This window comes from Xenopus tropicalis, chromosome 9 (assembly GCF_000004195.4).
Source record: "Xenopus tropicalis strain Nigerian chromosome 9, UCB_Xtro_10.0, whole genome shotgun sequence".
In the NCBI taxonomy this organism is placed as follows: domain Eukaryota; kingdom Metazoa; phylum Chordata; class Amphibia; order Anura; family Pipidae; genus Xenopus; species Xenopus tropicalis.
In genome coordinates this window covers 59,646,977-59,662,404 of record NC_030685.2, presented here as the reverse complement: position 1 = coordinate 59,662,404, position 15,428 = coordinate 59,646,977, and the positions used below count along the sequence as shown (strand labels likewise).

At 40.6% G+C, this 15,428-nt stretch overlaps 1 protein-coding gene across 6 annotated transcripts in view; it reads right to left on the bottom strand.

Annotated features, from left to right (window-relative positions):
• The window catches only part of agap1 (ArfGAP with GTPase domain, ankyrin repeat and PH domain 1), a 242,127-nt gene that overhangs the window by 129,619 nt on the left and 97,080 nt on the right, over positions 1–15,428 (bottom strand). For 2 of the 6 annotated variants that reach the window (XM_004917868.4, XM_004917869.4), the window contains exon 1: positions 7,300–8,616. The exons of 3 other annotated variants lie outside the window; for them this stretch is intronic. In XM_004917868.4, the coding sequence (XP_004917925.2) occupies positions 7,300–8,392 (1,093 nt within the window). In that variant the 5' untranslated portion in view covers positions 8,393–8,616. Of the gene's footprint in view, positions 1–7,299; positions 8,617–15,428 lie in introns of those variants that run through there. One more of the 6 variants, XM_004917870.4, reaches the window with a different exon arrangement.

Here is a 15,428-nt window from a genome sequence, read left to right as displayed (position 1 = left end):
AGCTGCTACTAATATAACAAAGGACATATTGTTATATGGTGTATGTAGTGAACATACACAGAAGCGTGTCACTGCACGCAAATAGCTAGTGAGCAGCTCTCCAGTCATGTTATATGACATTGCAGTGACAAGTCTATGGAAGGGCATGCACTCAACCCACCCTGAACAAACACCTAAAAACTTTAAAGCAGGAATTGCAGCCTTTGGCTCACCATCTGTCGCACAACAACTTCCACAAAAGCCACAAAAGTTCCTCCTTTGTGTAGGAAGAACATAACACACTTAAAGGGGCGGATCACCTTTAAGCTAACTTTTCGTATGTCATAGAATGACCTATTCTGAGCAACTTTTCAATTGGTCTTCATTATTTATTTGTTATAGTTTTTTTTAATTATTTGCCTTTTTCTTCCAACTTTTTGCATTTTTTTTTAAACCCCGGCAGCCAAGAACTATTGCTCTGTGATCTGCGAGGCTTCAATTTTACTGTTATTGTGACTTTTTGTAAATTTCATTTCTATTCAGGCCCTCTTCTATTTATATACCAGTCTTTTATCTAAACCACTTCCCTGTTGCTAAGGTAACTTGGACCCTAGCAACCAAATAACTCCAAACTGGAGAGCTCCTGAACTGAAAATAAAATTACTAAAAAAAACTACAAATAAAAAATGAAGACCAAATGCAAATTGTCTCAGAATATCATTCTCTACATCATACTAAAAGTTAACTCAATGGTGAACAACCCCTTTAATTTGCATGTGTGTACATTAATGTTTCCACATTTGAGATTCTATGTTACCCAGAAGGCTACAGGAAGCTATTTTCTTCTGCGCACTTTACTTCTGTTTGATTTTTTATATCCCAAGGCAGAGGGGGCCATTATGAAATGCTCAATCACTGTCTTAACTTGTATGTGTGTGAGTGTGCACGTGTACGTGTGTCATCAAGAAACCAGTATTTGAGATTTAGTGCTGCTTTCATTCCTGAGAGGGACTATAAAAACAGCCTTCAGCTTGATAGCAATATCTCATGGGCAGGGCACATTGGCAATTGATTTATATTTGTTGTATAGCTTATTCCTTTTGTGTCGTTTAAAGAGAATTACAGTGAGTGCACAGTGTGTGCACAATGGGGTGAAAGAGAGGAATACAGGAGAAAGAAGTTGTGCCCCAAAGGGGGTGAGACAGGAACAGGCTGAAGTCACATGCAGACAGGAAGAGGGTGCAGAAATGTAAGAACAGAAGGGGATAAAAGTAATAGAATAGCACCCACAGTGAGGAAACAGGACGGAGTGCATACAGGGGCAAAAGGGAAGAACACTATTGAAAAGGTATCTATAGATTGGTGTGTACAGAGGGACAGAAGGCTGAATTGCAGAGCTTTATAGAGGAACCCATGGGATATGGAGCAAAACACACAAAGGTGTTAATAACAGAAAAGCCACACGTGTGACTGCTGAGCATTTTAGCAGCTGCACCAATTGGCATGGGCATAACTGCAGCACAATCGCCTCACAGGTAATGCTGGAAACATTAAACTGTGACTATTTGCAGAGCTTTCCAGTGATCAATGGGAAGTAACCAGTGTCACACAGGCAAGATGCTCACCCATTGCTCATGTGGCATGCAGTTTGAATGATTTTGGGAGGGAGAGCATTTTGCTTGAAGGTGAGGGAAGGAGTGACAGTGAGCTACAAGACACGTGGGAGAAGAGTTATTACAGGCTCCTTCCTGCACTGCACATAATAGGCTTATGCTGTGTCCCGATACCATTCCATAAGAACACAACTTTAAAAAAAAAAAAAAAAAAAAAAGGGCAAATCAATGTACATTTTAACCACTATAAAATAACAGAAGCACCTTAATTATCAGTTTGTTTTCCTGACTGAATAAAATTCTAATTCCTGTTTAGAACATCATTAGTTTTATTCTGTCCCCTTTTACCAAGAATGTGTGGAAGGAGCTCCAGGACCAAGCAAATGTTTGCTCAGCGCACAAAGGCCTGCACAAGCTGCCTGCATCTCTCAGACTTCCATGATAATATCAACAATCACATGTGGTTTGGATTTCATCTTCCTGCCAGAGGAGATCAGGGGAACACGAACAATGCATTCCTGCTCCATCACTAGCTACCAGAAAAAAAGGCAAACCATAATAAAACAAACTGACCCTCATGTACCTGGGGCCTTTGTTAGCTGAACATGTAAGGAGTCTCAATGCCCACCCACAAGCTCGCCACTGGCTGCATATGCCCTCATTTACTATTTTTCTACTCTGCCAGGCAAATGACCAGTATAAAACTAACATCTCTGAGTCTGAGAACATTGAAAAGCAGCAAGTTCATACATATGAGAATAGATTCCACAAGGTATACAAGTTCCCCTTCTCCTGGATTACCCAGCAGGTTACCGGTCTAACTCATGTAATAACAGTTGACCAATTTCCTGGCAAATGGAAGCAATGCCTTTACATTGTGTGATCCAGCCAGAGGTATGCCCTGTATCACAGATAAATATGAGGCTATTTGTCATTAATCAGTAGGAGAAAGCAAATGACCAGCCTGCCCACAGGCTACAATGTTTATGTCCCTATGTATTTCTCTTGTGTACAATCATCAGGTACTGGTGCAATCAAGTAAGCTAGCTAGCTAAATCAGGCTGCGGTACAATGAAACCTTGACATAGGCAAATTGGGGTAGCCTGTCGGCTTGTAATGAGGGCTGAGGTTTCTTAGGTGACAGCCTAATATCACAAAAAAGACATGCAAAAGAGACAACCTAGACTGTTAAAGGAACAGTAACACTAAAAAATGAAAGAGCTTTAAAGTAATAAAAATATAATGCACTGTTGCCCTGCACTGGTAAAACTGGTGTGTTTGCTACAGTAACCCTACTATAATTTATATAATAAGCTGCTGTGTAGCCACGGGGGCAGCCATTCAAGCTGGAAAAAGGAGAAAAGGCACAGGTTACATAGCAGATAACAGATAAGTTCTGTAGAATAAAATAGTGTTTTATCTGTTATCTGCTATGTGCCTGTGCCTTTTCTCCTTTTAATGGCTGCCTCCATGGCTACATAGCAGTTTATTTATATAAATTATAGTAGACTTTCTGAAGTAAACATACAACTTTTACCAGTGCAGGGCAGCAGCACATTATATTTTAGTTACTTTTATACACTTTAATTTTTTGGTGTTACTGTTCCTTTAAAAACTGCCTTAGGGTAGTTGTCGCCTTGCACTGCTCTTAGCTATCTGGCTAAATGGGGTAATTACAGCAATTAGCTCACCTTTGTACCTTCTGGAGCCACAGCACATGGCCAGGATGCAAAAGCCTAAACAGAATTTGAAATTCTAAACAGCTGTAAGTTGTTGTTTACAGCTTCTTTGGTTCAGCAATAACAGGCATTTGGGTTTTTTACTTTTACACAATACATTAAGGTGACCATGACATGTAAATAATACAGAAATCATCCAAAACACAGCATAGGCATTCAGAGGCTGACTCCAGCCCTCTATAGAGTGCAACAGCTTCACTTCTGGTTATTAGTAATTGCTCAAAAGATCACAGGTTGTTCAGAAGGGCCCTGTAGATTTCAAATAGGGGAATCTGAAATCTCTCTAGACCAGTGATCCCCAACCAGTGGCTCAGGGGCAACATGTTGCTCACCAACCCCTTGGGTGTTGCTCTCTGTGCCCCCAAACCAGGTAGTTATTTTTGAATTCCTGACTTGGTGACAAGTTAAGTTGAATAAAAACAAGATTTAGTACCAAATAAAGCCTCCTGTAAGCTGATAGTGTGCATAGAGACTACCTAATAGCCAATCGTAGCCCTTATTTGGCACCTCCATGAACTTTTATGGTGCTTGTGTTGCTTTCCAAGTCTTATTACGTTTGACTGTGGCTCACAAATAAGAAAGGTTGGGGACCCCTGCTCTAGACAAACCCCAACTTGGGCTCTATACACAGAATCTAGGACTGAACCAGTAAAACTGGAACTGGGAAATGGATTCTTTAAAGCTGTTATGTGTGAAATTATTTGTATGTTAATGTGTCAAATGTAACAATTTGGCCTACATTCCATTCCCTATGATGCCACTATGAGAAGTGGGAGGCTATTTTTTAAGATCAGTTTGCATTCTCTGCTTATCAGTTGGGAGGTTGCATGGGGTTCAGAGAAGAAACATTTACTTTCCCTTGCTAACCAGCAAAGTGATTACCAGGAATTCCACAATCATCCAACATTCCATGTATTAATCCAGCCCCAGCAATGCTATGGTAATCAGACTCAAAAGCCTTTCAGGCCTGGCACATTTCTCCTAGGAGGTGTAGTCACTTTTTTCCAATTCCTGAAATGTTTTTTTTACGTCACCCATGCAGCTGAACCCTATTTCCAGCATTTCTCTATTGCAGTCAACTATGAAACAATAAATGCACAAATGCTCTTAATTATGGCCCATGCTTCCTAAACCATATGGCTCAACTCTAAATAGCATTTTAAAACCTCACTAAAACAAAGGCTTAATTTTGAGACGTTTATGGTTATTACAGAATCTTCAATTCTGAAAAAGAATGCTTAACTTATCTGTCCCAAGAGAGAGAGACAAAAGAAATGAAAGAAGAGCAAAGAAGGGAAAAAAGACGCCTCTACTAGTATATTACTACCCGCATATAGGCCAATTCATTTTTTTTTTTTTTTTTAAAAATCCTTTTGGCTTCTGTGGCTGTAAAGCCCAACAATAGCACACAGAAGTTAAATGAGTGTGGCATGTATCATCAGGTACATCCTTGCAGCTTGCATACATATGTGTTACAAAGTAGCAAGAGTGACCCATTGACCCAAATTACAACAAAACCACAATCCTTTTACCCTGAGGGTTTAAGGGGAATGGAAGCACATACAGCATTCAGTTTACCCACTATGTGTTACAAAATTCCACAGAAAGGATTGCAAATTATCTACGCTTGGAGCAAATTATATAACATTTAGGCAATCGGATTATTCTCGAACCAGACAAGAAGTTCTTATTTTAGTAACAAAAGGCTTCTGAGATGTAGTCAGCACACTGACTAAACCTTTACAAGACCTAAAGCAGGTATTTATGCCACACTTCTTCCCAAAATGCATGAATTTTAGTTCTGGGGCCCCCTACGCTACACACATACTAGGACCACAGACCCAGCTGGCTGGCTGCAAGCTTCCTTAGGAGAAACTAACGGAGAAAGGATGTCTGGGAGTACATTTCTACAGAGTACAGATGCTGTGTTTGCTATTCTGCCCACCATTGTAATGAGCTTAATATACAATGATATATTCAAGCCATTTAGGAGCAAAGGCCACTGTTGCTTTAACTAGCACCAGTTTAGACAATCTAGATATGCTGTCTTTATAAAGGGTCTGGAATCCATAAATGTGCCTATAACCTAATTCATGTTCATACCATAATACTAGGCCCTTTTCAGTTCAGCACCAAGCAAGATATAGGTCTGCAAATATTATATAACTGGGCATATTTGGACCCAGTGACATAGTACCAAAACCAAAATGTCATGTTGTTGCAAGTACAGCAGGGAATATACATGCTAAATTCTATTACTGAATATTATACAGTGTTACATAGATATATCATTACTGCTCACTGATATAATCACCAATTATGCACATTTTTAAGCTATGGTTCAGGACCAAAAAATGGGCCCCCATGCTGTTTATTATGGGTCAAATTCCATCCTACAATAGAAGACAGTTACTAAGCAAGCCAAATAACTTTATGTAAACCAATTTCTGGGTCACAAAGCTGATTGCAAACTTACGTCGGGCCCCATGAGAGAGAGGTTAAGAAACACTGCTATACTGGAAAATATTACACCAACATCAAAGAATGTTCTATTAAAATGAATATAACCATTTTCTGACAACTTCTTAAAGGAGAAGGAAACCCAATATCAGTAAAAACACACACCTTCATTCCTTCTCCTATGTATACCTTGCTGGGTGCAAATACAGTACGTAAAACAAATTAGTATCCATTCCCAGTGAATTCCCTTCCTTTCAACTAATTTTGGAGAGAGAAAAAATTATCAACTGTAACTCGCCAGCTACATGCCAAATGGTGTAAAACTCAAGGTCAGCCTTGGGTGTTGGTGGGAGTTTATACCACCTGGCAAGTCAGCTTTTAAAAACCCTCCCTGTTGCTCTACACCAGTGATTCCCAACCAGTAGCTTACGAGCAACATGTTGCTCCTCAACCCCTTGAATGTTGCTGCAAGTGCCCCCAAAGCAGGTAGTTATTATTGAATTCCTGACTTGGTGGCAAGTTTTGGTTGAATAAAAACAAGATTTTCTATCAAATAAAGCCTCCTGTAAGCTGATAGTGTGCGTAGAGGCTGCCTAATAGCCAATCAAAGCCCTATTTGGCACTTCCATGAACCTTTATAATGCTTGCGTTGGTCTCCAAGTCTTTTTACATTTGACTTTAGCTCATGGATGAAAAAGGTTGGGGACATGTGCTCTAGACAATGCTGTAAATTTAAAATATCACAAGCTGCAAGTGACAGATAACTTAGCTTATATTACTGCCCATGTAATGTTAGGTGTTCTGTGATTGTCTATGAGGTTGAGTGGGCACAGTGGAACATTGCTGTATTCCAGGTTATACACACCTGGGTAATGTGTGAGTACAGAGTGTTTAGAAACTCCACAGCCAAACTGGCTAGGAAATACATACCACTTGGAAGTAAGAAAGAGCTGAAACAATGTCACCTGAGAATTTCAAGGGGAACTCAACCCAAAACAGAAAGAAAATGCAACTCTAAGCAACTTTGGGAGATACAATAACGACACATATTCAATGGTTATTACATTAGTTTTCTGAAACCAAGAAAGTAAGAAACTGAAAGCAGTCTGTCTCTTTCTACACTGCTGATTCTAACTATTGAAGCAATGTAGCAGAAATCAGTAAATAACAGGAGAAACAAGTTGTGCTACTTGGTTTCAGGAATTAGAACAGAACAGATATGGTTAAACAATTATAAAGCTTTCAAGTGCAATTATATTTACAAATAATGTTAAAACAATTGAAAATCTATACTGAATGTGTATTCAAAGGTTGCTTAGAATTATGGCTTCTCTGAGTGGGGATTTTCCTCTAAGTGAAAATAGTATGCTACTGGACAATACCAAATGCACTGAAATGGCCATGTGTTGACAACTTGAGGAGAAAGACAATACAGCTAAAAGAAGATCCATACACATCAGTTCCATTGGCAAACAAATGGTCAAAGAAAAAAAAAAAAAAAAAAGCACCTTTGTAGGGAGATCCATTAACACTCTCTGTGCTGGACTGAATATTATCTGTTACTGGTCTTTTCAAGCTGCTAAAGTATCCTCTAGATCTGGAATGAGCAGCCCTGGGTGACTGCCCCCCAGGGTAAGCAAATGAAGCTGGGGAGCCATCCTTCCTGGAGAAGATCCCACTGAAGAACCTGAGCAGTTTCCTCTCCTGACCTTTCCTGTCCAACTCCAGCTGCTCAGAAAGCTTGTGGAGGTCACTGTTATCCAGGGTCCTGTTCTTACTCTTGCTCCTCTCCCATCTCTCGAGGTCTGTGAGGGGGTCACTTTTATTCAACACTTCCCCCACATCGAGGGTATTCCTCTTTTCAGCTGCGTTGGGGTCAGTGGCAGAAACGTGCATTTGCTCCCTGACATCTGCCCTATGGTGAGTGAGGCAGCTGGAGCTGCTGTGGTGCTTCTCTCTGGTCAGGCTCCTAATCCTCAGCAACTCTCCATTCCAGTGGCGGAAGCTGAAGCTTCTCCTTAGAAGACTGGGGTGTCTCTTCTCAGAAAGCCCCTCTGGCCCAGCTTTGCCCCAGTCCTCAGATATGACTGATTTTAAAGGTGTCCTGGGAGCAATACTCTTGTCTGGGGACTTAGTGTTATTGTAATCCAAGGGATTTTGGCATGGCTCTTCCTTAGGAACCTCTTGAGGGCTCCTAACACCATGGCTGACCCCAGGACCCCTTTCAGTTGCAGGGCCACTTCCTGGGCTCTCCACCACAGGGGAGACTCTATCCTTAGCACAGCTATCCCAGGGCTCTCTAGAGCCAGGTGACAGGTCCCCAGGTGAACCCCCAATCTTACCCAGCTTCCTTTCAGAGGTTGCCCTGCTCACCCTCAGCCTGCCCAGTTCCAGCTGCCCAGTACTGCGGGTCCTGAAGTTCCTGGGGCCAGTATGTATGGAGAAGGTATCCTGCTCCTCTCCCTCCTCCTCTGGACACCTCTCCAGCCGACTCTCCGCCAGCAGCTCCTTCTTCACCAGTGTAAGGGAGATGCGGTACACGGTCTTTCTCTGGGGGGTTCCTCGTTCCATTGGAGGCGGAGCGGGGTCCAGCAGGTACATGGTTGAAAAAATGGAAAGCGCCCCCCACGGTGGGGGCAAGAGGACGGGGAAAGGTGAATAAGTGTCTCAGCCCCTCTCCCCGGCTCTCCCCTCCCTCCGCTGCCGGGAGCACCCCACGACAAGAGCCGGGGAGAGATTCGCCGACAGAGGCATGGAGAGAGCGGGACAGCAGCGAGCAGAGCCCGCAGGAAACTGACACGGAGAGAGGCACAGAGAGCCGGAGTCTGAAGGGGATGGGAGGGGGTGAGGGGGAAAGAGGAGGAGCCTGGGAGGGAGAAAGAGAAAATTCACATGCAGTAATGGAGGCACACTGAGAGCAAAGAATGCAGGCTAGGGCAATCCGATTGCAAGCTTTTGGTGCTATAATGTAAAGCAGGCTAGGCTTGTTAATAATATATATATATATATATATATGTATGTATATATATATATATATATATCATATAACACACAGTGCTGCTGCACAGAGAGGAGATAAGAAATGCAACACAAAAGCCATTAAACAATATAAAGCCTATGGCTCTCTGACTGCTGTGGAATAAACCCTATAATTCCTGTCAGGGGCTTATGGATTTGTAGTTCCTCTACACCACCCTGAGGTCCCCTTCAGCCCAGTAAACACAAATGAAATCAGAGCTTAGTTGTCCTGAAGTATCACAGCTTGCCTTGGGTTATGTGCCCTTGCCCAGACCTGGGGGCAACAGCAATACAAGGGCTCCCCTAGCTAGAGCTTGAGGCAAATCCTGGGGAAAACACAACATTCCTTGATTCTGACCCAAATTCTGTATTGAGTGGAAGACAGAGTGAGAAGAGGAGTATTTACCTTAAGGAACTGGCAACAAAACAGCTCTGGCTTGGCACTGAGCACACTATCCACATAGCAGGTATCTGCATAGACTGGCAGCAAGGTACCCAGCATTCTCCTTCCCTCCCAAACTCATGTTATGCTCTCCGAACCACTGCCAAAGAGACACCAACTGCTTCACATTGTAATTTCCTGGCATCATGGGCATTTGTCTAACAGCAGCACTTTAATCTTCATGGATTTCAGCTCAGTGCAATATGTCTGCTTTACAAAACAAGGCTACTGTGTGTGAGTGCATGTAATGTGTGGGCATGGCAGCCTTTCACAGAGCCTGGCATCTCAGCAGGGAACACTGGATATAATTCCTGCACTGCAGGGAAAGCAATAAATGCAAAACAGACATATTGAGGCAAAAGAAAACCGGATTGTGCAAGGCTGCTAGTTATTGTTATTAACAAGTATCAGTAAGAGAAGCAAATCAAAAAGGTCACATACTATAAAATATTATTAAGCACAGCACAAGGACTTGTTTACAAGACAAATACATTGTGGCACCAGTGCAGTAACCGTAGCAACCAATCATAATTTACTTTCATTATGATAATGCTACTATCACATGGGGAGCTAACTGAATGCCAAGTTTATAGGATTCTGGGGGATCATAGGGGACACCCTAAACAGCATTTGGACCCACATTCAGGTCCTGGCCCATGGGTTAAGATTGGCATTAAAATCAGAATAATATTTCCATTTTTTTATCCTTTCTATTTATAGCACTGACACATTTAGGCAGTGCTTTATAGAGACTGTTCCTTATTCACATATGGAATCACTTGGCTCAAACACTTTGGAACACTCAAAGCTGAATCTCAAATATGTATAAAAAGAAGCCTGTATGAGCTGTATCAGTGTGTGTTTGTGTGTGTACTTTACCAAGTGTGTGCATGCAAGGCACAGAGCAGTGTGTATGTCGCAGCAGGCCTAAGCCCTGAGCAGAGCTGCAGGAGTTAAATAATGAGTTAAGCTCTATACGCTATGAGCTGCCATTATAAATTAGCTGCCAATGTACCCATTACAGCAGGTCTGCAAGGACTGAATTTACAAACTGCACCTGAGCCCGGCCTTTCCCCATCCACTGCATTTCTAAACAGCACCTCATGGGAACAGCTTTCTCCCAGTTCTCCCTCCATAGAGACAACATCAATCCAATAAACATGTTGTCATGGAGAAGCAGTTTTTTTTGTTTTTTTTTTTTTTGAGACCCTTCCCACTATCTAATTTAAGTCAGCTTTCACCCCCCACCCCAGAAAAAAATAACACACAGGTCACTAATTAAAAAAAAAAAAAAAAAAAACAATCCAAGATGATACTATATTATAAATCCAACTCACCATAATTTTAGCCACACAGTTAACTGCTCCATAGAGGACAAAAAAAGCAAAGAGACTACATTTAGACAGATTTAAGTGAAAAAAACTAATCTTTATGGCTTCACAGGTACACAGTGTCACCTATGTCTTTATAATACAGTTATGGGATCTCTTATCTGGAAATTAGTTATCCAAAACACTCTGAATTATGGAAAGGCCATCTAGCATAGAGACCTTTATTAGCAAATAATAATATTTAAACATTATTTCCAGTAATAATAAAAACAGTACTATGTATTTGATCCTGAGGTGCATGAATCCACTCTGCAGAAATACCCCAGGCCGGTGCAGTTTTAGCCAACAGGAGCTCTGGCCTGGGGTATTTCTGCAGAGTAAGAACTGAACTTGGAAACAAAAAGCTGTCTCTTTTACTCTAGTGCTCACATGCATGCCCAAACCCTGGTGAAAAGAGGAGAGAAAAAGAAGAAAGATTGCACTGAAGAACTTTGGCAGAAATACCCCAGGGCAGGGCAGTTTTCTGCTAACAGGAGCACCAGCCTGGGGTATCAGGTAAGCTATTACAATCACTGGTATCTAACATTTGGCACCCCAAGTGAATTTCCTTCTTCTTAAATCAAGAAAATTCTATGGTATTTGGTATTTCAAGGCAAACACGGAAACTAAATCTACTCCATGTTTGGTCCTTGCAAGGCAGATAATTAGATATGTAACACCCTCCCTTCCCCTTTGTTAGCAGGAGTCCATTATGCAGTGGATTATATATGTGCACTGACAATTTAATTCTCTATCTCGTAAGGACCAAACATATTAAATTTCCCACATTTTTCGTCATTAAACAGTAGGCAAAAAGTACGTTGAGCACAAACCCTATTCAATGAAATTATGTTGAACAAGAAAGTATAGCGCACCTTTAAACATGCATTTGTCCCGTTTACTCTGTTAACTTGATTCTTTCTACCCAACTATCATTTATTCTCTCACCTTCCCAATCCCTTCAAATTTAGAGAACACGCAGTCTACAACAGATTAACCTACTCTCCCTCTACCAGCTCTTGACTTCACCTACTTTAGATTGGTTGTTGTCCGCCCATTCAACTGGAACTGCACTAACCTCCAGTGGTCTCTTCATGTTCACTGTGGCACCCTTGCGCTCCCCTTGCATGGAGAGTACAGTATCCTTTTGGCTCTAATCATACCCATCTCAATGCATGTTTTGTTTTCTGGATAAAACATCAACACTTAAATTCTCTTGCTTCTGTAGGGCTCCCTTAAAGGGGACCTGCAAAATAAACTTTACTTTCAGTATATAAATTATTTAAATCTTGTTTCCTTCAGTCTTAGAATTCACAATGAGAGCAAGCAGGTGGCCGCTATTTGTGGCATCACTCAGAAACCTTGTGTTGGGCCAGAATGGGGGACCTAATGCCTATGCATATGCACAGGCTACACATTTATATACTGTGAGGAGGGTGGAGGAATATTAGGAGGACAGTGACATCTAGGAAGTGCTTAGTGGAAAGTGAAAGTAATTGACAGCCCTGCCACAGGCAGGCAATATATGATTGACAGCTCAGATTTTTAAATACATTTTTAACATGTATGGATGTTTCAATAAAAAAAAAAAACAATTTGGGTTTTATGATTAATTTGCAAAGGACTTTTATTTTTTAGTTTTTCATGTGTGGGTGGTAGGTCCCCTTTAAACCTCTGTCCTGCGACCCCAACTCTTCTCATTATATAGCTCTTATGCCATTCAGTGCCATATTTATGCTTAAATGTATCCTTCCTGTCCTCTTCATTTAGAGTGTCCAACTGCCACCATGCTGTATCCTCCTGGGTAACTTATGAAAAAAAGAATAGACCTCATCATATTTAAAACACACATGACCTACCCCCATTATTCTATTAATGCTAGTACACGGGTTCATACCTTTAAGCCACATTTGATTGTGGATGCTCCTACAATACTCACATACAACCCCTTTCAAAATCTTGCTACTTACATCTGCAATATTAGAGGGAAAAAATAGACCCTTTTGACACAATCTTATTTAGTTGGATTGTGTGCCAATCAGATACAACCTATATGTATGTGCCAAACATTTCCATTCATAAACTTTTCTGTACCATTCGCTCAACTATGCAAACTATAGCTTCTGTTCTCCTTCTTAGTATTAAGTTGTTGTTTTTTTTATTTTGGCTATATAAATAGAGGGGCACCAACTACAATTTAGATATCTAAGCACATAATCATTTAATCCCATGGAGTTAAGACACATAAATTGCATTTTGTTTTCCAGAAGGCAAGGGGAAGTAATTTTCCTTTCGCTTACTTCCTGTTATTGGTGCTGTCACTTGAATAGCTTGACAGCAGGAAGTAAAGAGGCAGGAGTGCACTTTCCTAACAAAACAAAGGATAGTAATAGATAAAGCCATACTGTATTTTGTGAGATCTTTAAGCACACAGATAGGCATACATTTAATTTATGTAATTCAAATAATATTAAGCAACCATAATTCTGTTCAATGTAAAGATTATATAAGTTCAGCAAAACGTTTTTGCTGAACTATAATTCCCACTACCCTGTATTACTCAAAATGATTGTATTCTCAATATATTATGCATTTGTGTTAGTTTGCAGACTAATGTTACATGTGAGATTTCATTGGCAGTTATGAGAAAAGAGGCATCAATACACACAGAACGGCCTTAGGCTCTTGGCCTGTAACTGTCACTTTCTACAGTGGTGCAGTTGCAACTTTCAGAGCTTGTATTTAGCTTTAAGCTGGCCATACACATACCCATATTATAGTACAAAACAAGGTTTCATATGTTATTCGGTACGTGTATGGTATATTGACGAGGCAGCCGATATCTCAAAAGACTTGGAAACGCAATTGTTACGTGTATGGCCACCTTTAGAGTGAATTGTGGTTACAGATAATGCTGATAATTATTCATTGCAATCCAAGTCAGAGATTTTTTCAAGAAGTTATGGGCTGCTGTTTTCAGACTCTCAGCATCCCTTACTGAGAGCTGCAGTTTTGCAACATTTTGAATGCAGACAGTTGTTCGCTACTGCATTCGTTTGCCCAAGGCATAACATCTGCAAAGCAGCAGCACAAAAGAATGCAAGTGGGAGACTCACTTTTAACAGGCAGGTTTTTGTTAGACCTTTCTAAAGGGACTTTTCCTTGCTTTCAAACATGGTTTTGTGGTATAAAAACAGACAAAGGGGAAGTATTTTCATTTCCAGGGAAAAGAACCACAAATAAAATGAAAACACTAGTTTCCAGTTTAATAGGCATATTTTATATCCAGGGATTTTCTGACTTCTTATTAAAAAGGAAAATATCTTTATTCTCATTATAAGCTGTCTTATATTTACCAACTGTTCAAACTAACATAAAAGGCAATGTATTACAGGTGCTAACATACTGGTGCATGTCAACTGCACCAACTTCCTTATACATTGTCCCTAGAAGGCATTGAGGGTCTTGGGGGCCCAAACAGAACCTATAATAGTATGAGCACTGTGCAGCAGGAGTCTGGTTTAGTGCATACTTGTTCATGACCAATAACAAGCCCTATGGATAAAGGTATGATGGTGAGTTTGCAGTAGGCAGCATGGGGAGTTGCCAATACAGAAGGTATGAGATTACACTGACATGTACAAGGCTGAGTAAATGCAAGTTGAAACTAGAAGAATCCACCCGTGGCACCATTTGATGCTCACTTTTCCCAGCATGTCCAACAGCTGACGGGAAGAGCAGCAGGTCTCAACGCAAACTCAACAAACAAGATTCTTGCATCTGATGCAGAAAGCTGCAGGGTTCATAGAGTTTTACATTTTTTTATGGCAAGATTCAGCAACAAATGTACTCTGCCCCAGCCGGTCTATTTGGTTAATCTATAAATCCTCTCAACTGTCACTCATCAATATCCAGCTTTAACTACTACATTCCCTTCATAGAGGAGCCGCCCTCGTGCTACAAGCTGCTGTCAGGCCTGGAATACATAGGTAAACCTGCACATGCAGATAAAAAAAGCATCTGGAATCTGTGTTTCTTACAGTGAAACTTATATACCCTCCCTCCAAAAAAACGATTTATTTTATAATGCAAGAAAATATCATTCTAAGCATCTTAGCAAAATACATTCATTAAGCATTTATTTTTTAATGTATTCTCAACTGACAGCAGTATTGTTTAATCCATTTTTGTTCTCTGCATTTACTCCTGCTTCTCACTCTTGAAACAATGTAGCAGAAATCAGTCCTCCTCCAGGTGTGTTAAGTAGCTGGTTTCTGCTACATTGTTTGCAGACTCAGCAGTGCAGAGAACAGCCAGGCAAATACTGTTTTTAATTGCAATTATATGTTTAATCAATTTTGAAACCACTGAACCTGTTAATGAATAATGGAATAGAAATATATATATTGTTTATCATCCTTTTGCAAGAAACATATTTATGAAGAGACTGCTTTAAACAGGGTAATTCAATGGGAGATGCAGTTGGTCTTCCTTTGACACCACCAGCCAGGTCAAGCAGAAATCTACAGCAAAAGACAGCATTTTAAGTATCATATTTGAGAGAAGCAGAATAATTTTGAAAATGGAAGACCAAACGCAAAGCTGGTTAGATTACTACTATCTACAGCATACTTGCAATGGTCAACTTCCTCCTTTACAACTATGGAAAAGGTAAATTCCTGTTTGCAGAGCAGTAATCAACAGGTGACCCAGATGCTATTTATACAAAGCAGTCAATGCCAGGAATTCTGGGAGATGTTACACAAACAAAATGCTGTTTGCTAACTTTTTGGTTCCATCATGGATT